The 23,693-nt window shown below is 39.3% G+C and overlaps 3 protein-coding genes and 1 long non-coding RNA gene across 5 annotated transcripts; 2 read left to right on the forward strand and 2 right to left on the reverse strand.

Annotated features, from left to right (window-relative positions):
* Window positions 1–2,522: 2,522 nt before the first annotated feature.
* On the reverse strand, window positions 2,523–3,099 carry LOC120447239. The gene has a single exon (XM_039628767.2). The coding sequence runs from the start codon at window positions 3,056–3,058 to the stop codon at window positions 2,720–2,722; it is 339 nt and encodes a 112-aa protein (XP_039484701.1). The 5' UTR covers window positions 3,059–3,099; the 3' UTR covers window positions 2,523–2,719.
* An 825-nt stretch (window positions 3,100–3,924) lies between these two features.
* On the forward strand, window positions 3,925–4,364 carry LOC120447240. Its single transcript, XM_039628768.2, has 2 exons — window positions 3,925–4,018; window positions 4,079–4,364. Exons 1-2 carry the CDS (start codon window positions 4,014–4,016, stop codon window positions 4,314–4,316), a joined length of 243 nt encoding a protein of 80 aa, XP_039484702.1. The 5' UTR covers window positions 3,925–4,013; the 3' UTR covers window positions 4,317–4,364.
* Window positions 4,365–13,406: 9,042 nt separating this feature from the next.
* LOC120447247 lies at window positions 13,407–14,140 on the forward strand. Of its 2 annotated transcripts, none has more exons than XR_005615927.1 (3): window positions 13,407–13,547; window positions 13,605–13,674; window positions 13,732–14,140. It is a non-coding gene; the product is annotated as an uncharacterized LOC120447247 (long non-coding RNA). The 2 variants fall into 2 exon arrangements; XR_005615928.1 differs by having other exon boundaries at window positions 13,461–13,547; window positions 13,611–13,674.
* A 4,862-nt stretch (window positions 14,141–19,002) lies between these two features.
* LOC120447232 (solute carrier family 25 member 46) lies at window positions 19,003–20,632 on the reverse strand. The gene has a single exon (XM_039628758.1). It carries the CDS (start codon window positions 20,513–20,515, stop codon window positions 19,163–19,165), a length of 1,353 nt encoding a protein of 450 aa, XP_039484692.1. The 5' UTR covers window positions 20,516–20,632; the 3' UTR covers window positions 19,003–19,162.
* Window positions 20,633–23,693: the final 3,061 nt, after the last annotated feature.

A 23,693-nucleotide genomic window follows, 5' to 3' on the forward strand; every position in this document is an offset into this window, starting at 1 on the left:
ATAGCTTTGGAAGTAGGCGGGTCTCGAACGACAACCAGAGTAATCCCTCAGCAGGGAAGACAGCAACAAAAACTTTAAACACGTTTTTCTCAAATCGATGTTTTTTGAGTCGGTGCACTCTGTATCTCAAAATCTATTCAACCGATCGTTCTCAAATTTTTTACAGTATTTCCTTACATAATTTATGAGGTAACCCTGTCGAGATTTTTTCGTTTTTGATTTTAATTTTTTTATTATTAACAACAATAGTCATGAACTTTGGCCAAAAATCGGTATTTTCACTTTCAAGTTTTGTAAAAAGTTCAAAAATTATAATAAATGGAAAAACTCGACAGGGATACCTAGAGGGACATAAAAATTGATGGAAAAACGTTGGGTATTTCATATCAGATTATCCAGTGCTGAGGTATGACGTGCACCGCAAAATGTATTTTTTCTGAGGCGCCTACGAAGAATTGCTGCCATTCGGTCAATTTTCAATATTTTTCAACCATATTTCACAGAATATAGTTCAAATACTACTCTTTAATGTACAATAATCAGAAATAAATTTACTTTTACCGTACGCCCAAAAAAAAATCTGTAAAAATCTGTTTTTTTCTCCCTTTAAAACCCTACCCCCCCCTTAAACAAATTCTAAGACACATTCCCCAGGCAGTGACCAAAATGGCTGTGAGTCTGATGTCTTGGCTCCCGAGGGCAGCTTAGGATTCTGATTCCGTTGCAGCCAAACATTTTATTTGCATTTCCACAGTTGTCCTTCACTCGCTTGGCAATTGAGTTTCTCATTTGTGTCCTTTTTACCCGCCTTGAACAAGCTCTGAATAATGGAGGTGGTGCTCGCTTGTGCAAAATGCTGTGATTTAAATATTTAAAAAGTTGGAGAAATGAAATGGACGACAGCTTTTGTTTAAATGCCTTTTATGTGCAATATTGAGCCAGCAGGCAATCGAGCAATAAATCAATGCAAAATAATGCATGTGCATATCGAAAATATTTTCATGTTTTGGCTTAAGGTTGTATTTTTTGTTTATCACAAAATGGTTTAAGCACCTTTCTATGGCATCTTCAGTTAAATCGTCTTTTTCTTATTCTACGCAGACTAAAGATATGGTAGGTTTACTTAAGTTAGTTTTTTATTACAATACGCCAATTATTAAATTGAATTATATTTTAGTTTTGCCTTTGTGATTTTATTTGAATTTATTCATTGATAATGTTGGATGATATAAGTTACCCTTGAATATCTAAAATATTTATATCAAACAAAAACGCAATAATAATAACAATTTTCGTTGGTGCATATCAATTAAATCATTTCAAACATAGTAAGCACTTTCCTTGAAACCAAAATGTTGTACCCGTAACTCGTTTCTATTTGTTAAATCGTTCCCAACGCGGGCTTTTTACGTCGAGGCACAACAAAGTGTTGGAGGGCGGTTTCTCCGCCGTGGCATCCGGTGGTCGGCGACCGGAAATGGCATTAATGCCTAAGCCCGACGCCCTTTGCGCCATTATAATTAAATGCGCTGGCGACTTTCTGCACTCCGCCTGCGTTTGGTTCGCGGAAAAGTGCACCCAGCAAATAATTAGCACGGCTCGGAATCCTGTGAGTAATTAAGGTAAGTCAGCTGTTGCCTCCGTCTCGAGTGGCACCAGAAAACGGAAAGAGCAAAAAGTGTCGTCCATTGTCAACGGAAATTAAAGTTTAATGGAACAACGTTTTTTTTTAGAATTTGCAAGTGAGAAATAAGCTTGTCCGGCTGTTTTTACGCTGACCGAATGTTCGTAACATTTCAAGCTATTAAACTAGAATTTTACCAACTTGATGACACACACAAGTGTGAAAACTGTTTTAAAACATGGGAAATTCTGAGGGAGTCGTAGTTTTTCCACCAGTGGCATGTGAAAAGCAATTACAGAAGTGATTTAGAAAAATGCAAATGTGAAAATATTTAGAAAACTATTTCCATGGAGAACTGGCATAGTTGAAAATTCGTTGGATTTTACTTTTTTCAAGTGAGAGTGCAAATAATTTTAATAATTTTGTGTGCCAAACACAAACGCAGATGTAGCTTGCGGCACCACTTGCTTTAATAAACAATTGCCTTAAATAATTACTTTTTCATTCTCCATCGAAGCCGTTATTAATGAATTTTTAATTAGTGTGCTTAATTTAATTAGTTAATTGATAAGGGAATCTTTTTATGTATTCTGCTTTGTTAATCTCTGTTATGCATGGAGCTTTAATATGTCACTTCAACGTTTGTCCTTTATGCATCGCCAAAAAAATGCGTATTTATTTTGCAGTTAAATGGCTCGAATTCATGGTTCAATTCATGGTTCTTTTATTTACTTTTGTTTACCTATCTGACCACTTAAATGAAACAAGCCTTTTATCTGGCCACCTTGTTTTGCTCTCTAGATAACGTTCATTTATGGGCTGTAAATAATTAGTTAATTGAACCTGAACTATCGGGGAATGTTTTAAGCACTGTCTAGTCAAAAAAGAAACACATGGATTTTATGATTTTCTTCTTTACTTTGAACTTATTTTAAATCATGATTTTTTGTTCTTAGCGCCTAATCAGTAAAGTCGCTTCCTTTTTAGTTAAGCTTTGCATTTGTTTGCACAACACAGTTCGATTGCCACCGTTAGAAAATAAAACGTATTTCGTTAGTGCGATAACGCTCCGAATTAGTCACGACTTGTATTATTTCACCGCACTTTTATGGACTGCACCTCCAGCCAAATCATCACGGCGGCTATAGCCACATATATAGCCACGATCATAAAGATCTGCAGGGGACTGGCGGTGAAAACTTGGACCACCAGCATCACGGTTCCCAGGATAAACACCCCGGACAGGAAGCTGATCATCAGGATGGTGGACCAGTTGCGGAACCAGGCATGTTTTTTATCCGGCGGCGGTACGTAGATCGGTTTCAGCGGGCTGTACTCCTTGCGGTACTGAGTCTCGTATCCGCTGGTGAAGTCGACCTCATCGTGGTATGTCCCCGGACCCGAGGTTCCAGCTTTTGTCTCATCCGTGTCCATCTCGAAACGCGTTCTGCTCTCGACTAAAGAGCGATTCGCTGGTCTCCGGGCATTTTCAGCGATTTTTTCCTTCCCTTTTTTCTTGATTACCAATCAGTTTGGGGTCTGCGTTATTATCGCCACGGCAGAAGGTGTTAATTGAAGCAACAACAAGGCAAACAGCGAACCGTCAAAAGCTAACAATCTTCTTTTTGTTGCTTGTGACTCAGATAAGATAACTATATAAGTCTGAGAAAACCCGTCAAAAAAGAGCGGAGAAGAGACCCAAAGTGACAAGAAAATCACATTGAAGTGAAGAGAGATCACCGTAAATAAAATGTGTTCTTTATCAATTTATGGGTACTTTCAAATCGTCGGAATCTATCAACTCTGATAACAATCTATTAAATGCGATAAATGTTTTACTGATATTAGGCATTTTAGTCCCCATATACCTGTATATATGGCACCCTGTTCCAGTACGTAGAGGTTCTCTTTAAGGTTGTCTCTTAGTTTCAGTCAAACGATCTGGTAGCTTGGGTTTTAATTTTATTTAATTATATAATACTCCCAGGATGAGCTTGCTTAATAAAAGTATTAGGTAAAAAGATCTTGTTTCCTATACTAATGTTAAATATTAAGATATTGGATTGACTTGTGATTTCAGGCATCGAACTTCTCCTATTAATGTTTATAATATTTAAATCATTCATTCTTATAAATCTTATATACTTATACTTAGGTCTGTAGCTATTCTTAAAATATGTCAATCAATTCTAATCCTCCTTTTTTAATCTTGAGCAAGCTGCATACAACCCGAAACATCTTTTTTCAGTGTGCCTCAATTATTTAATTCGATTTCCTTGCATACTTTTTCATGTATACAGTTGAGTGCCGCGAGATACGGCTCGTATATTTGAATTTCTCAGTTTATCCAGAGCCTTCAAGCTGACAAGATCAGAGTGCCTCCAACGAAATGGGGTATAATACCTTTTTAAAATATATTTTAAGATCAGTAATGTGATAATTTTATAATTTTAGTGAGGAAATGTCTTATGTCTTATTGGAAAATGATAGTTGCACCATCAACGGGATGGACCAAGAACAACCTGATGCGATTTGCAATGATTCCAAAATGGAAAAATTTACTAAGGAAGAGTCAAGTCCATATACATTTTTGCAAAACTGTAACTTCGTTGGCTTATGGATGTGTGTTCTTTATAATTTTTGCATGCTTTTAATAGTTGTGTCAATATTCATGTACAAACGCTGGAATTAAAAGGATGACGGCCAAAGAGATTTTGTGTACTTTTCAAATTTTAGTTAATTCGATTGTATAATTTATTCCCTTAGCTGGGCTAACTTGTTTACATCAAAGGAAAACGAAAGCTGCTGCTTAAATGTACTTAAGCTTCGCTCCACTTTGTTGCCACCAAACAATTTAAGTTGTTGACAAAGTCATCAGCATGCATCAGCCATCTGTTTTCAAAGAAGTTGCTGCATCGGCAAAAAAATATGAGACAACTGTTTGGAGTTTGCCTCCGTTGCATTTTTAGTTGTTTTGGCGCATAAACAAAACTTTTATTTGTGGCTCGGCCAACTTTGTTTCTTGTTTCCCGATTGTGCAATTCATTGAATGTCAATCTGCTGGATTTACAAAATCGTATTATAAATAGCCAACAATAAATCATACATATGCTAATGTTTTTTATGGAAGATTGTTGCATTTATCTTTTGAATGTTATGTTGAACTCATTATATCATTTTAATGCAGTTGAATTAGGCAATTACTTACCCTGTGTGAACTTTTCATATCAATCCAGCTTATCTAATCAAAGACAGTCATTGGCGCTAGCTATTCCTCAAACGATTTTGGCCCAGTTCTTCGCACCTAGGCCAAGGCGCATTTTTCAAGCCCAAGACGCAGATTAAAGGGAACGCGACGGAATGACTGGCGGAGTGAAAAATGCAAAGAAAGAATCAAAAATTCATGAGACGGTGCGCGCGAATTATAGCGACTTACTTGATGGTTTAAAGGCGCCCTTGCCGCGGCTATTCAGCTTTTTAGCTTTCCTGTTTTGCCCGCCAACATGCGTTTGTTGTTGCAAACTTTTTCCATCAAAAGTTTCGGTTTTCGATACGCCTGCTGCTGGCAGCTACCGATCCCCATTCCCCATTCCCCATTCCTCATTCCCCATCTCCCCGTCCATTCTGGAATTCCGCTCCAGCTTCAACTGGGAAAAGTGCCACTTCCGCTTTGCGTCAGTGCACACGGCTGCCGAGCACAAAAGTGTGACTGAAGTGGCTAAAGCCAGCTCGATTTTCCCAGCCCATTTCCCGCCCACTTTGGTGGCGGCTGCCGGGGCTCAGGTGTTAATTAACTTGGGGGCCGGCACTAAATTTTAAAACTGCAACTGGCCCAAAATTAATGAGACTGACGTTTGTGCGAGTTACGAGCGAGCTGGAATTATAATTTCAGCATGTCGGACAAACTGCAGAGGAGGCTAACTTTGAAGTGGTCGGAAGTGGAAAGGATGCCTGCAGATCATGAATATTCATCAGGACGAGGCGCAGAGTCCAATGTTAAGCCTTCAGCTATTGGCCGTTTCTGTCTGTCTACACGTGCTTAATGACATCCAAGCCTTTGTAAGCAATCTTGAATTCGGATAATAACAACTACAGAACAATGAACATAGCTTAGAAGCAAAAACTATTAAAAATGGCTTTCTTATACGAATCAGTTGGGATTTGAAATGCATTGGCTCGACATCCAACAGATTTTTATATGGGTATATTAGATTAGTTGACAAAATGTTAACAGTTCAATAATGTTTCTTGATCAGCATAATTAGCCGGGTCTATCTGGCCATGTCCGTCTGTTTGTTAGAAAGTTACTAAAGTAATAAGATAATCGTATTACCCGAATGTAAAACACATATTACATTTTTAGCATATATATAATTCCATTTCAAGTGCTTTCCATGTTTGCCTGGGTGTTTGATTAATGAAGCCCCAAGTTAATTACGCAACTGTTTGAAATTCACTTCCCGTTGATTTCTGTATGCCATCGATCTTTGGCCGTAGAGTGTCAACGGGGAATGTCGGCCAACAACTGAGGAGGAAGACGTGTACAAGGACGAGTACAGCTGCCAAATGGCAGAAGGCAAGTGAACTGTTGAGCTCAGTGCATGACACTAAATCAATTGGGCCAAGTGTCTGTTGTGACATATTCAACTAATGATGACGGATCTGGCATGCGAGGCACTGGACTCAAACACATATGGACGGCCACAAGTCGGAGGACAAAGGATAGTTCTGAGCCCTGGTTTTGTTCTTGTGCGACACCGTAACTAATTTCCCTGCCGGTCGGTGGGTCCCTTGTTGTCTTCAATGCTGAGGATATCAAGTTAAGCTTGCAGGACAACTTGTCACGGCCACAACTCCACTTCTCTGCTGAGTTTACTCGCCATGCCGGTGTGCTCATTATTTATTAATAGCATTTAATACTGATGTAAATTACGCTTAGCTCGGCAACATATTTTGCCAGCGGACACTTGTTTGACTGGTATTTAAATCACTCTAAAATCACTCGCCGCTGGTTTTTCTAAACCGTTACTGCACCTAATTGAATTTGAACTGATCGTTTATCTCATAAATTAGGCGTAATAATTTCCACTTTTTTTTCATTAAAAAACATAAATAATTCGGCAAGCAAAGTGCGGTTTCACGACTTTCATGAAATGTTAGATTTTAATTATCATAATTGGCAAAGCGGGCCGTAAATGTAAATTATTCACAAATATGTCCATTTACATAAATCACCAACTGTGCCAAATTCTAGTTGTTATTTAATTGAATTTAAATAAAATCGGCAGACGCAGGCGTCCAAAATAAATTAGTCCAAAATATATTTAGACTTATCATATCATAACCATTTCATCGAAAACTGATTTGGTGAATTGTAAATAATTTACAGGTGCATAGAAATATAGAACCATTTAAAATTATTTTGAGGGCAGTTAAATAATTTTCTCATGCAGTAAAAAGACGAAACATTTCACTGGTTGCACAACATTTATCTGACGTGCCATTGCAGTCATACGTTTTTTATTTGCAAATTACTTTTGCTCTTTACAACATGCACGCACAATCCGCTTAGTCTCTAATGCTCATTAAATGCAATTAACTTTCCAAATATTTATTGGTGGGTTTTTTTGCAAAAAAGGTAGAACAGCTGAACAATTTTAAAGTGCGTATGCATTTTTTCGCATTTTATGTGCTGACAAATTGAGCATGAGGCTTGAAATTAATTTAAGGCTTTTTTGACAGTTAATGTTTTCTCTTTGGATTGTTAGTTTATTAAATTAAGCGGGCATTAAGCGTGGTTGTGTCGCAAATTTGGGTCATCGGTGGAAAGGCAGCGAAAGGTCTGGAATTTAATTAAATGCGCGCATAAATTATGCAATATTATGGCAAATGCACTCGCATATGCAATCGCTGCCTTGGGCGAATTACGCGTCGCACTCTGCAAGTCGCATAATTATTTCCAAATATTAACTTCGGCCCCGAAAAGTATGCAGCGAAAGTGCCAGTCGCCTCTGTTGTTCCCGTTCGTCCATCCTACGATATTATTCATGTAATTTACCCGGGATATGGGGCGGCGAAACTGCAATCCTCCAGAGAGGACCGTGTTAATTCCTGTTAAACATTTCCCATGTAAAGCCGCAGACGACTTCGTTATTTTTGGGGAAGAGAATCACTTGGTAAAAAATGTTTGATAAAACATGAGCGGCTTCCTTTATAATGATCTCCAATATCGGTTGATGAAATCTAAATTGCTTTATAAAAATGAATTTCAACTTAAGGTTAGTAATCAATAGTTTCCTAATATTTTAAAAACAATTTTATTTTTATGTGGTTAATAGTGAGATCAAGAAACTCGATAGAATCACCACAGAAATTAAGTCATAGAACAATTTTACGCCTAATGAACTATTGTCCGAGTAGTGACACAAAAGTAATTAATTTCTTAAAACAATTGCGACCGAAATAAATGGATACATTTAACTCCCGATCGCCGTCTGCATTCGCCGGATGCGCTGGCAGTGGCAAGTGGTAATGGGCGTGTCAGGGCTTCAATTTACATGCTGCAGTTCACACGCTGCCCATAATTCGCACAAGAGCAACAATATTGCCATTGTGGCTGGTTGTTATTCGTGCTGGTGCTGCTGCCACTTTCCGTTTCTCGTTTGTTGCAAAACATTTTGCACATTGTTGTCATTAAGGACAATCGCCGTTGTTGCCGCTCATCTGTGGGGGAACAATGTCATTGTTTATGTTGTTCCTGGCCTGGCATTAATATCACAGTAATTTCAATATTTAGTCAACCACTTAATAATGTGCGGCTTACTAATGATTATTAATTATTGTTGAATGTGCGCCACGATTTTGGTGCAGCTTATCCCAGATGCGGTTATGCATAAGTTGGTTAGCCGCATATTAGGTGGTAATTACGAATACTTTATTCCTTGCCCAGTGTAGTTGCTATTCATCACCATCTGAAATTACCAAACTTCACCTGTGTAAAGGGATTACTCGGTGTCTGAACGTATTCAGCACATTATGCACTTCATTACCAGATTTTCGATAAGATGTGCGTTCGTTTATTACGTGGCCCAATCCCATTGCCGACTAATTACGAGCTTGGTCAACAATTAAAAGTCATTCATTATCTTGTCCGCGTCCTTGGCAATAGCAATGAGTTATGGCCACTAATTAAATCAGCAAATTACAGGCACGCACATTACATAAATTGTAAATTGCAAATGAACCCCAAGAGAGGTGCATATCAATCTCTTCAGGTGACTCTCTGAGGTGTGAACTATTCCATTTAAGGTAATATAAATGGTTCAAATTTGTTACGGTGCTCGATAGATATCATAAAATTATTATTTTTATCGGTAACACATATGTCTGTCAATAAAAAATGTATCCTTTTCATATTAATCCTGGTGTTCTACACTAAATTTAAATCTGGTCCTGGGACTCTGAAAAGGGCAACCTTTGACCTAAAAATTATGTTTGATGTAAAAATGCTTTCATTGGACATTTTAAGTTCAGTATGTTTATTTTTGTCCCCCATGCGTATGTACATATGTGGCCTTGCATATGGCTTATATATACGTATAAGCTTTTTTCTGAACATCCAGATGGCTGCCAAACCACAAACGACACCCCAAGGCGAACTCCGAAGCCAAGTCAGCTGCTCCGAGCTCAGATACTGATTTTCCCGCAGCTCCTGGTGCTGTCAACACTCAAAACTCAGGACTGTCTATCACAAGGATATACGGCAGCAGGTACTCGAGCTGAAGCGACCTGCCTGTCCTGGCAAGTAGATGCCCTAAGTCCGATCCACAGGTATGTGCATCGGAGCATCGGCACTCGAAGAAATTAGTTTTCAGTGGCGAAAATCTACAGAAAATTGAGAAAACTACAATAAAAATAAGCCAGCTAAAACATTTCAGTGAAGTGTCTAACGAACTCATTTAGCTTACATTTAAAATATGCTAAATAAATTTGCTCAATTTTTGCTCACATATACCAAACATAATTAAAACCATACGTAGTAATAAATTATTTAGATGTTTTCATTGTACGCTATACGTCATATATTTCGAGCTGATTTCTCTACTCACTCACTTAGAATTCAAAGCGGAGACAGGTGGCCCCAGCATTTCACTCACTTTCCGTTGGAGTTTAAAAACAATTTATGAAGCATTCTCTGTGGTGCTGTGGCGATGTGGGGCAAGTGCATATGGCGGGTACGGCGGGGATAGTGCGCTACGTATATTTGGCAAGCGACCCCGGCATGTCCCGAAAAAGGAACCACTCTGGTTGAAACCGCTCCTTTGGACTGGTTTCTAAAATGGCTAGAAGCAGTGACAGCAGCCAGTGCAAAATACGCGTTAAATGCGCAAAGCGTGCGGCACGCGCTGAGATTGCCAGGAAAAAAGGGGAAGGACAGGCGAAATGGGCGGGCCTGTTGTGTGTGAATATGTTGTCAAATTCTCGTAAGGACCTCGGCTTTTAGTTGTTGCCTTGTGTCTTCTATGTTGCCTTTTTTTGGCTGAGGAAGGCAGTCAGCCAAGAGCCGTCAAGCATATTTCAAAAACTCAACTCCTGAGTGTGCTAAGTGCCTGCTTACAAATACATTTGCGTAGTAACGTCTTCTGCTCGCACTCGGCCCCCTTTTGTATATCACTTTTATTTGAGTTTGCGTTTTGCATTAGGCATATTACGCATACGCCAGCGTGCCGCACGTCCCATGCATTATCCTAGAAGCCCACCCCACTGCTGGCGAAGTGAAATTAGGGGATTATGATTTTTGCCTCGCTGCTAAGCCCAGATAATGGCTAAAGCTTCTGTTTTTCAGCACACTTTCCTCTCGAGTTGTCTTAAAGATTTAAAAAAAAAGCAAAAACTAATTTCCGGATTTATTGTGAGACTTTACATTCAGCCCCGGAACTTGTTGGCTCAAGTTGAAGCTGTATTAAATTGTATCTAAATTCATTTTTGGAAGTTAATGTTATTTCCTAGTTTGCTTACTATGGTTGGGCTTATGGGATTTCACTATTAATTTTTAAAACCATGTGCTTAGAAGACGTTGAAGTGGGCAAACGCGAGATTTGTGCAGCGCGCTGCAGCGGAATGGCAAAAGACAAAAATAATGATAGTCTGCTTTTGTGCTTTTAAATTCTATCCCCATTTCCATTTGCATTATTTTTATGATGTCATGGCAACAAAGCATGGCAATACTAGAAGAACTCACATTGAATCTGTTGTTTTTTATTTTGCAGTTCATGATGGCAGTCTGCTTTGAGTTTTCTTCAGAATTTTCCATTTCCCATATTAGCCTCTACGGCAGAATACCAATATCGCATTTTTTGGGGATAACTGCTTGTAAAGAATTATATTGTTGCCTGTGGGCCATGCATCATTTATGGCATTCAAATACAATCAAGAAATGCATTTTCCTGCTGCTGCTTCAGTTGACTTACACATGCTGTGTGGAAAAACTGCACTTTCACACTCAAACACCAATGTCAATGTTTATTGATGCATAACAAGATTTTCCCGCTGACTGCAGAGAAAAATAGCAAAGGCAAGTTCTTCCGTTGAGTCGTGACTTCTTTTAATCGGCTTATGTTTACGTTGACTATACAACAAGTAACGTCAATGAAACATTTTCTAACAATTTACAATACATAAATACCATAAATATACTTTAAAACCTCTTATAGAGAAACAACATTTAATATAAAAGAGAACACATTTTCCTAATGACTCACAAAATAATTCAATATACATACCACCACATTAAGCAATAAGTTGACTAGGGACAAAACAAATACATTTGTACATATATGTTTCTGTAAATATTTACAAACATAAAAATAACCTTCTTTAAAATTTCCCAACCGTTTGAATAAACAAAGTGCTGCAACATGAAATCACTACTACGCAACGCAAAGGACTCCAGTTTACATTGGTTAATGGACTTAAAATAGTTTTAGACTGCCTTGCAACAGGTTAGTTTATCACATTCTATTACAATTTTCTTACCCCTGCCTCAAATCGCAAATGATGCCTGCAGCTGCAACACGAAATCAACACAATTAACAAACTTTACAAACAAACGGCAACAGAGAGTGAGACTTTCATTTGCACTTCGGAAAGACAAAGTAATCATGCTGAAAACACCGCAGTATTTGAAGCAAACTCACCTGTGCAGTGAGGATAACTATTTATTTCTTGAATAGATTAAATTAAAATATTTAAATATTAAATACATATTAAAAGCAGTCTAACAAGATTAAATCTATAAGCATATAAATAATAAAGTATTAGTATTTAGTATTTAGACTCACCAAATTATCTTTCTTTTTACTCTGAATGGAGCAAACAGATATGTATATATTACTTTTTTGCAGCAATAAAAGATTCCTCAAATTCGTTTTTCTTTTTTCAGTGCAAAGCCGCTCGTAATGTGTTTCTAAGGGGTGAGGCAGGAAGACAGCTTTTAATTGCGAACGCTTTGGCAAATGCACTGCAGGTTGCAGGTTAAATGTAGCACGTTGCAGGTTGGTGGTTGGCGGATACCCACCGAAACCCGGTGACTGATTCAAAGTTTTATTTGGCAGCAAGTGCTGCGCTTAACCAACCCGAAAGCAAACCCCAGCAGCGGTGCCGAGCATTAAAGCCAAGTGCAAACATGACAATGACAGGCAACAGGCGACGGGCAGAAGGGGAGGGCACCAAGGATGCTGGGGATCCTGTGAAGGAGGCGACAAGCGGCAACAGCCAAAGATTATTCCTGGTGCTTAAATTTGAACGTCAGGCTGGCTGGAGACGTGAGTGAGATGCGTGTCATGCTCTAATGCTCATTGCGCAATCAGTTGGCCTGAGCTTCTTAACTTGGCTTGAAGCGATGCGAGCGTGACACACAAACACGCCTTGATTCGAGGCTATTGGTTTAGGCAAAATCTGTTGATTGCGGTGGGTGGGAATGAGGGTGGAAACCTTATTTGTCTCCAAATAAATACATTGCACAATACTTAATCTTAATTTGACTGTGTAATTTAATATTCATTTTTAGAAAAATATTTCGTGTACTTTACCTGTTATAAGAATTAGTATTTTATTAGCTCCATTGTTAATAATGTTAGTTTTAGTGAAACACGTTTATCTATTTACATAAAATGGATAACATTAGGAAATTATAGTTGAAGTGAAAGCTTAGTTAACCTGAAGGTAAACCTAATGACAATCTTTTACCATTTTCTTAACGCTGCCTCAAGTCACATTCGATGTCTGCAGTTGCAACTCGATATCAAAACAATTAACAAACTTTTCGAATATTGAAGGGATAACTTATTGAGATTTAAGTGATAGATTTGATGGTTATATTTATGCCACTTTCTATGTAATTATAGTAAGTGATTGCAAAGTGTAAAACACATATAAGTAGATCATAATTGTGCTTAAAACTGAACTGTTCTGTCTGAAAGCACCGAAGTGGCTAGCCCACAGCTTAAAGCCAGCCTCGCAATCAATCATGGCACACGAAATCAGTGCCACGTGCAATAATTTTGCATGCGATGAGGCAAGATGTGTGCTCGAAATTATTTGTGGTAATTGTGGGTATGTGGGTTTGTTGGGTGAAAAGAGTTCTGCCAGTTTTAGGTAACATTAATGCGCATTTAGCATTCGTTTTGCCCTGGCATAAATGCTGATTTGTTGGCACCGGGGGCGGTAAAGTCGATGATGCTCGTCTAACGTGCCTGGAAATTTGAATGAGAGAATATAAATATTTGGGCGGCATTGAAAATCAGTTCCGTGTTCAACACATGTTTAGAATATTAGGGCTTGCAGTAAAACGAAAGTCAAATTTCATATGAATTATTTGGAAAATGCGATGAGTTGTTCGTTGGCCGAAACATATTTGACGTCGGTAAGGCTTTCTCTTATCATTCTATATGAATTATTATCTGATTTCTTATTTATGAAGGAACAGTACTCTCATTATGTTGATCGGAGCATGATAATCGCAATATTTCTAAAAACTATGAACATAATATGTAATAATTAATTTGTAGATTTGTGTATATTTTATTATAATTTTAATTTAATCATAGACAAGCCTGCGAATATGATATCTATTTGAGGCATCCTATACCTTGGCTAACCTTTTCTAGACACATACGGCATTAACAAAGGCTTTAATTCAGCGTCTTATTGGCACGAAAATGTATCTAAATAGCAGTTGATTATTATTCATTGTCTGCTCATTTTGGCCGACTTCATTCCCTTTATATTTCTGGATTCTCTTCCTCCAGCAAACCGAACACGGGGCGTCAATTATGCTAACAACCTCAAACACTCATAATCACTCCACAGGCAATCGTTTAGATAAGAGCGCGCCCGTCGCGTTAAGTAAACGCTGCGGGATATGCGATGGCATTAGGGAGAAACTCCGTTCGGAAAAGCGGAAAAAGTCTAGGCGCAGCATTGGGAAACAAAAGCACGATAAGTGCCATAAACAAGGGCGAAACTTTCGCTAAAGGAGGAAAAGAGGCAAAAGTCCAATAAAAGTCACGCAGTCCACGATACAGAAGAGTCAGCAGAAAAGTCGGACAAGTCCGATTCGCCGGACAGGAGTTTATAAAATAAAATGTAGCAGCAAAACTGCGTGATACAATAATTGCTTCAAGGAAACCCTTGCGTACAATTTGCAACTAGGTGGCAACACCAAGTCGCTTTTCCAGCTTTTCCTGTTTTTTCCCGCTCCTGTCCGTTTTTTGTTCAACCGGTAACAACTCTCTGAGGACGAGATTTATGCGATTGCCGATAAGGACACTCGGCCAAGGAGTCGTCGAGTCAAGTCCTTTGTCGTGTAATGGCATTCGTAAGCGTTCCCAACGGCAGCTCCTTGAGGCAATCACATTGTCCTTATTACTCCTTATTACACTCCCCGATTTTCAATTGTACCGCTTTGCTAGTTGCAAAATTTCCATTGCCATGGCGAGTTTTTCCTCAAATTTATTGTTGCTTAAGTGCTGATTTTAATTAACATTAACATTGAAAAGCAAACAAAAACTCGTGTTTATATTAATTATTCTGTAACAGTCTCGACAAACCAGCCCTGCACAATGCTTTTTGTTTTCGCATTCACAGAGTAGCTTTTTAATTGGCCTATTTCGATTGTTTTTTCCAGTAACATATTTATGATAATGTCTTTAGTTGCTTATAAAAAAAGGAGGCATAAATTGTGGGGCGTGAGAAGTTGTCTGTACGCGGCGAAAATACATATTTATGAATGTTTAAGTTTACGAGTTGCCATGATATTAGCTTTTATCGATAAAGTTATTTTTGACATTGTCTAGACAAGGATATTTTTGCATTGATTTGCATTGCATTAACTTAAGTAAAATTCTATACCGTGAGCTCTACACTTTTGCGTTATAAATGAGAGCGATTCTTCGCAAAATCTGTATTCGTTTATCTGGGTCATCTATAAAATAGGTAAAAATCGCTCAAAAAAGGCGATTGGTTGAAAAGTTTCTCGCATAATTTACAACTATGCTCTACTTAGCATTCCCATTAAGATCTCGCAGCCAACTTGTGCTGACCCGTGGTATCGAGTAGGGAAACTTCACGGTGCCCAAGTTAATGCGGCTACAAATTCGCGCTATCATCGCGAAGTGCTATCGGCGTCATTCATCATGCGCTGCCAAACAATTGACAACAAGGACGAAGACGACGAAGAATGCGAAGAGGACGGTGAGCCGCCGGGACACTAAAATCCTCCGAGTAAATCCAGCATTTACCTGCAAATGAAACTTTTGAATTTTGATTGCGTTGGCGTTCGTATCGCGTCGGTGCTGGAGTTCATTGTTATGTTAAAGTGCTTTCTTTTTATCTGCTGCTCTGCTGAGCCAACTGCGTCGAACTGGGTCGACAGCTGTGATGGAAAAGGTTACGATGGATAAATCAGTATACAAAGTGATCTATGGAACCTATGGATGTGGTCTTCAATGACAGTATACTTAGAGATATATAGAGAATAATTGATGTTCTGGAATCATAATTTACTACCTCGTCAACCTGAAAAATAAAGTGTATATAAGCGATTTATATTTTCTGAAACTGTTGTATCTTTGTATTTTGTAAATAAAAAAGTAACATTTTTAGTGGAACACATTAACGAATGTTTAACATTTCACCACAGAAACATGTTCTCAAAACTTTCATCTCTAATAGTCAGGGTGAGCTGTCAGTTCAGGCACTTCATATGCAAAGTATGATCCACCTAATGCGATTTATAGCACTACTTCTTCGCTTAAGCTGGCACGGAAGGGGTGCAAGTAAATATATATTGGGCACAGAGTGCTGAGTAAACGAGATGGGAGTGGGTCTGCAACAGCTGCGAGCCGGGTACGTCTCCATATACGTCGGGCTCGTTTGTTCCGCCTGTCATGCCCATCATCTCCGGGCATCCAGCCATACTACCATCCCACCATCCTACTATCCTACTATCCTGCCATCCTGTCAAGCGTCAACGCTGTCGCCCCGTCCTTTGCCTTCGATGATGCTGCGCTTTCGGTTGGGGCGATTATGCCGAGTATGCCATTGTTGCCGCAGCCTCAGGAAATCCATTTCAAATCCCCAGTTTAGTGTAAATTTATACGAAGAAAATTCGCTGTTCCGTCTCTGTTTTTCTATCTGCTTCAGCTGCCCTCTTTATGCTTTAGCTTCCTACATAAACTCGCTATATTTCGGTGTTTTAATTTAACGCCAGCGGAAGAGAGCTGGTTGTGTTGAAAATCACCTTCTTCGAATATTCCCCATTTCCCTATTTTTACCGACGCTATTGTAACATAATTGTGCAGGAAAGCTTCCATTTAAAGCAGATTTTCTCTTTTTTTCGGACCTCAATTCGATGGCTGAAGCCCTGGACGACGGCCAAAGCAAACTCGGGCACCCGTGTCGTATACGTAATATTGTTAGCCATTGTTCTTCGCTCCGGTATTCCCCATTCCCGGGGAGTTTTTACTGACGAGTGTGTGACCTCCCGCGGAGGAGAAAAGTGATGTAGAATGGCTGCGTTATGCAAGCATATTTAAACACGAGTGCCGGCAAATGCACGCAGATTTCTTCGTGTCTCTGCAGTTCTTGCACGGAATGGAAATAAAAATTATTTTGGCTTAACCATTAAAATCATTATTATATGTCCCTATCTATGCGCAGCATTTTATTTAAACTAACTTTATTATTGTGAAATTAGAATGAGCAGTTCAGCTGTCGTCAGAATGTCTCTACAATTCGAGAATAAGTAACTGATTCATAAAAATATTAGGAATAAAGCTAAGCGTTGGCGTAAGGAAATGGTCTCTTCAAAGTTGTCCGCCTGCAAGTTAGCGACTCATTAGCAGCTACTTAAAAACTACTCGAGTAACAGCTGTCAGGTATTCGTACTCACACTCGCGATTCAACCCTTGCCACATCCTCAACTCGAGCAAATTGGCTGCCAGGTTTTATTCAGAATGTCGCATGACGGTGCCAACATGTCAACTGAACTCCATCCAGGTGAACTGACAACTTGGGTCTCCGGGGTCCAACAACTCGGCTTCCCGGTTCTCTGGCGGTTAATTAAAAAATGGAATGCCGCCTGTGCGCACACATAGGAAAAAGTGTTGAGGTCTCACTGCTGGGAATAGCGAGATTTTTGCTTAAAGCTGATGATAAATATGGCATGTGCTTTGCTTTAGTGGAGAAATACACTTCATTTAGTCCTGGCTCTCTTCAGTTTTTTGCTCAGCAGTTCTGCACCTGTCAATAAGCTCATCAAATTGCCATTTAAGAAGATGGTGTAGAGGAAATGGAGCTTCTGCCTCACTGATTACCAGCAAGTGCTTAAAGTACCTACTTTTATTTTTCTTTCGCTTCCAAAGCGAAGTTGAACTGCATTTATAATTAAATGGGTCTGAAAATTCACTTACTTTACTTTTATTATTTTTTTTAAGTCGGGGGAATTATTTCTGTGAAATGGTTAAATGATTATGGTCTGTAATAGATAAGAAGTTGGCCAACTTTCTTTATATACAGTTGCAATTCAATTGGGAAATGGTGTGAAATGATAACAATTGTGTTTACATTGTACAAAGGTAGTTCGAAAAGAGTGGATTATATGTATACTTCCTTTAGGTTTTAATTATTATAGCCGAATTAATTTTGGTGCAGAACAATGAAATGAGTATGGAAAAACAGCTTTAAATTGGTAAAAAACTCTTCAAATTTTCAGTTAAAGTCCAGCATTTAAAAAGCAATATTCATTCTTTTTCGTTTCTGATATATAATTCCCTGACAGACCAATAAAATTGTCACATTTCGCAACGTGTCCCTGACAGTTGTTTGTGGCCATAAGCTTCGTCTCCATCTTCTTCTGAGCCCGGCTCAAACTGTTCGGTGGGTTTGTTCCTTATTGTTTGCCGGGACGGGTGGGCACCGCCCGGTCGATGTTGTTTTTGGGATGCATCATGCATCATTGAAATATGTTTTTCGTTTACAGCTGCTGCAGAACAAGCCGAGGCCGACTGCAAAAATATTTTAGCAGCGGGGGCAACGGCATCATTCTGCGGTCCAACCACCATACCGCAGCAGGCGGCCGAGCCGAAACCAAACATTCATAAAAAAGGCGAAACACCAGAGGCAAAACCTTCATTAATCTTATTCAATGTCCGGCACATACTTTAACCCATTCCGGCCAGCATACTATACATACTCGTACATATATGTTGTGTGTTTTTCGACCGCAGAGGGGTCGCAGTATAAACAATTTGCACATTTTAAGTTGATTTCTTTGGCATCCTTCGACTCACATCCTTGGATCCTGGCAGCAGTCACGCGTTGCATACGTGTGTATTAAGTATACGCCGTGTGGTGTCCTGCGAATTGGCTTTACGGCTTCTGGGGCACGAAGCAGCAACTTTATGTGCATTACGTGCACACAAACAACACATAAAAACGCAATCCTAGCGATTTCGAGTATCTGCAGCACATCATTGCAAATTGTAATTTTAAATTATCGTGGTAAGTTCTACTGCCCTTCTGAGTATGGGCCAAAAAACAAACAATCGGAAAATTTTGCGAAAACCAATTGTCCAGGACTTATACATAAATAAATAATAGTTGAAAGCCTCTAGTAGTCAATAGTGCAGTGGCTGCACATAAATTAGCATAGGTGAGGCCTCAATACACCTGCAAAGTATTCGGCCAATATTGACATTTGCACACAAGTGTGGACCAGCTGCGTGAGCTTAGATTGGCCGGGAAATACTCACAATGATTTGTCCACAACGTTTAATAAACCGATGTTAGATTTAATAGCCAATGACTACTTAATGTTGTTTAGTTTTCGATTCTGTTTAAATGGTAAATACCATTCACTTTAGAAATTGTAAATTTAATTAGCAAACACTTCAAAGGTGTTTCTTATGGTTTTTCGTATACTTCGCTAGTAAACAATATAAGTGATTATAAATATTTTTTAAAATTACAAACAGAGGTTTACTCATCTAGTGAATACTTTCCTAAGCTCGTCAGATCTACATCGATGCTGGAAATGCTTGGCGATAATGTTGTAGAGCTCTTGTTGCAGGAAAGACCATCGAAATTATAGGGCTGTACTATGCGGGATGTTGGACGATTCAATATACCAGCAGATATTTGATCTGCTGTCCACTTGGCCAGTTTAATTATAGCAACTTGGGCCACAAATTGCAGGATCATTGCACCGAAGCCCTTGTATAGTCCAGCAGCTCCCTCTGAAATTACTGTTACCGTGTAGCAATCGAAAACTCCACGATAGTCTGTCAAAACCGGGACAACTGAATATCCAGTATCAAGATTGTCTATTATTGTCCGCGTACCCTGCAATTCTAGACGATGCAGAATGGTTTCGAGTGGGAAGAATACGACCTCAGTGGTAAGCGTGGCTATAAGTCCCGCATAAGTTTCTGCATTTTGGTGTTCCAGCTTAATGTCGCAGTTCTTTTTATACCGATTCTCTTGAATTCTCCTCTGCATCATTCGAGTGGAAACGCCATGTATTAACAAGTTGAAAAGATACTTTGTAATGCCAATTGAAACACTAGGACCGATTAATGCCCAAGTGGGTAGCATTCGAGTATTTTGTGGGGACCTCCATGAGAACAGGCGAGCCCCTCCTTCCCGAAGGACATCAAGAAGTCCTGTTTTTTCGCTGGCAATATCGCTTTGCACTGTCTTCACCAAGGAAACGGCGTGGAAGGGTGAAACCAGAGCGATGCTCACACATTTCAGAAGGACATGCTGGCCAAATCGCTTTAAGGTCGTTCGACTATCCAGTTCCTTGGGCCAACTGCTGAGTTTCGATATTACATCGTCAATGGCGCAGGACATTCCACGCACAAGCAGGCAACTGCCCATTCCCTTCCATAGTGTCGTTAGTCCCTGGCGTCTGTGCAAATGGACAATACAGGGCAGCAGGGTGAAAGGATGCAAGTGGTAACACTTGGAGGCATTATAAACCTGACACTGCCAACGCAATACTAGAAACGGATGGCTCAGCACATGTTCCGTAAGCAGAGAAACCCAATGAACTCCAACGACCAAATACTTGCGAAGTGATGCATCGTGCTCGTGATTATGTAAATACTTATCCAACTTGTCATGTTCTAAACTAAGATATTGGATTTTGGCAATTGCATCTTGGTCTGCATTTATGTTTTCCACAATTGACTTCTCGCGGCAATCAATGATGTTTTCCAAGGGATTTCTAGGGCTCCAAGATGGGGATAACTTGCATGCTTGCTGTTCTTTTTCAATTTCCTTATCAATTTGTTCACTATCCGTATCGAGTCCTAGGTACTTGCATTCCATTTTATTAAAGATTAAGTAATTATGTATAAATTATCTTCTGGGTAATGCTGATAAACGTGTTAAATATACCTAAATATAGAACACAATTTTTGTTTGAAATTGAGTGTGTAATGACAGATGATGTTGAGACTTCTACTTCCCTTTTGTATAAATCAGCTATGTAGTAAAGGGGGATCTGCAACAAATGCATGCTCATTTAAATGGCAACACATTGAAGAACCCTACTTCTGTGAGCATCATATTTCATCTCTTTGGGAGGCACCCGCGCGGAATTTAAAACATTTCCCCCCTTTAAGCGGTGTGTATTGCTTTCAAATCATCCTCAATCTTGTGGCTTGCGGTTGGCTTTTAGTCTGCGGAAATCAAAGGACACATTGTGCGCCGCCTGGCATCAAGTGCATCATGTGGCAAGCAAAGCCGGCAACAATGTCATTGTCTCCACCAGAGACCAAGGGGAATGAGTAGGGGGTAAAGATTGTCATGCACATTATGCGGGTGTAGGGCTTCGAATGAGGGGAAGGAACTCGGTTGGCGCCCAACTCCGAAGTCACAAAGTCAATTCATTGCTTCTGCAGACGACGCACATAAATAAGCCAGGCCGAGCAAAGTTGGCCCAGAAAAAGGCTTTGACGAATGGGTGGCTGGCAAAAGTGGTTTTCGGTGGCACAGTCCGCTAGTTGATTGCGCATTAATTTGTGAGCCACGCTCTGGAATCCCTTAACCATTAGCTCTAGGTTGTCTGAGTTATTATTTGCTTAAAGTTTTCTCCACCCAGCTGGGAAATGCCCAAAAGCAGAGACTTCGAGATGCACTGAGAGCGGGAGAAAACTTTGAAAAGTAATAACAATGGCCAACAGACAGAAAGTTTAATACAATGATGATGTTGATGGCTGCCTTGCATTAAATTAAATATAAAGGAAAAGAAAGCAATTCAAATCAACAACGAGCGTTGCTTTCGACTGTTTTATTTGCATGCAGTTTCTAGTTTGTTTTCCTCTCTTGTCAACATCATCCGGCAAAACTGATATATACATACATATATACATATATATTTATATTTATAAGCGTGTTCTCCAGTTCGCATTTTTCATTGCGAGAAATAAAACTAGTTTCAAATGATCAAAATATTTTAAAATAAAATAAAAGCTCCTCCTCTATTTTAAATACATAGATTTCCATCAAAGCACAAATGTTGGTTTGGGGCAAGTTCAAGTTTACATGCCAACGCGCCCCTTAAAGTGTGCAACATACATTTCCAAGACCCGAAATTCCTTCCCAGAACGTATCCTTTCGTTTGTAGCGCTCTTAATGCGATTGCATTTAAATTTATAGCGCCACCAACAAAAGTGATGCATATTCCAGCATATTTTTTCGGTTTTCTCCTCTTTTTGGCACTGCAATCAGAAGTGTTTGAGTGCCGGAAACAACTCGTTTTTCTTGACGGCAGCAGGGAGCAACACGTCGCTGTTTCGCTGCCTATCTGCGCGGTATGTTTATACTGTAAGTTGCTGTTGTTGTGTTGCAATTGTTGTTGCCGTTGCAAGTTGCATGCATTTGCACTTGATAAGCAAACACGAAGAAGAGGGCTGGCAAGAAAAATCAACACGGTCCGGGAAATATGCATGTTCTTGTTACCGGTAGATTTCCATTTTAGATGGCAAAGTCGTCGCCGTGGCGTTGTTTATATTTATGATTGGGGCGTGGCCAGCCCTTCTGCCAGGGATGACGAGTTGCCGTGCCGGCTGTGCATTATGCAAGCCAATCGAATGTCACTTAATTGGCTTTTTATGCGGCATATTTCAGTGATAGATTCGATCAGGCGGTGACACAAAAACTGGAAATGCACTTTGCAGTTGCAAGGACATTGTCATAATATTTGTATATTTGTAAAAAGTCATCAGCAATAAAACTAGGAAGGAACTTATTGCTCTATATTCTCTATATTTAAAATAAATATTAAACTCATACTTTATATACCCAAATTGGGAATGTATTGTAGACTTGTGCTTGATGACCCCTGTTGGTGATGTGTGTTTCCATGCATTTGACGTCAGCACTTGTAGTTTAATGTCGTTTTCGACTCCAGCCCACTTCTGCAAGTTCCCCATACATCTTGAGTCCATACAACAAAACAAGTTGTTGATCACATAAAGCTGGCTTCAGTCGAGCACAGAGCACGGAAAACAAGGAGCTGAGCCAAGAGCCTCGGCGCGAACCGAAACTGAACAGGCGTCACATCTTGTTTTTGTGCCGGGGGCTCAAAGGTAACGCAAATGTGCACGACATGCAACCAGGGCCGGATAGGGGCGGGCAGGGGCGTGGTTGTGGGTCGAAGGTGGCCAGGACCGCCAACAACTAAAACAAAACATTGACATAAATACGTGAGCGCTGCTGTGGCTGCGGTTACAACAAAAGTTTGTGTTTTCCTTGGTTTTTTCCTTTTTTTGGCTTGCGAAATGCCCTTGGAAAGTAGGTATTACAAATTGCTGATGAAGTCTGCCGGGAATATATGGCTGAGTGAGTGGGTATGCAGGATTGGAGGCAAGTTTTTCTGGTGTCCTCGGGTATGGTTATAAAACTTATTTAAGTGTTTTGGGGTTGGTGGGTAAAATGGTCTAGATTTTTGGGGAAAATTTTTTCAGAAATTATTCCAACAAACTTTTGATTTTATTTTATATGATTTGTTACAAGAAAATACAATTCCGCTCAAATTTGGTTTCTTAAAATATCCGACAACAAAATTTTAAAAAATATACGTTATCGAAAATTGAAGAAGCTTGAAAATGTTCATCACACTTTAAATAAAAAAATATTAACCAAAGGATAATTCACAAAAACTGTGGATAACCGAAATAATATTAACTTAACATAGTTAAACCAGTTAACCAGTTAAACCAAAAATTTGATAAATATTAAGTAAAGAGCATACCCTCTTCAGGAATAACCCTGATAACTTTTCGTCTTTATATTTTCCATTTTCCTTTCTGCAAACTACGTTAGTTTGCTCACTTTTTTCACCTTGTTTTTGCTTATTAGTACATAGTTTTCATTTTTATGCGACGGCTGCACGAGCTTTTTTGTATTTTTATATTTATTTCTTCTGAAGGTTGCCTGCCGGCTGGCTTTGTTTTAAACTGGGCTTGTACTTGGGCCATACATTTTTAAAACTTGATCGCAA

Source organism: Drosophila santomea, chromosome 2R (assembly GCF_016746245.2).
Source record: "Drosophila santomea strain STO CAGO 1482 chromosome 2R, Prin_Dsan_1.1, whole genome shotgun sequence".
In the NCBI taxonomy this organism is placed as follows: Eukaryota; Metazoa; Arthropoda; class Insecta; order Diptera; family Drosophilidae; genus Drosophila; species Drosophila santomea.

Bases quoted from the DNA above. Each gene is read 5' to 3' on its own strand.
- LOC120447239 (XM_039628767.2), bottom strand. From the start codon at position 3,058: ATGGACACGGATGAGACAAAAGCTGGAACCTCGGGTCCGGGGACATAC.
- LOC120447232 (XM_039628758.1), bottom strand. From the start codon at position 20,515: ATGGAATGCAAGTACCTAGGACTCGATACGGATAGTGAACAAATTGAT.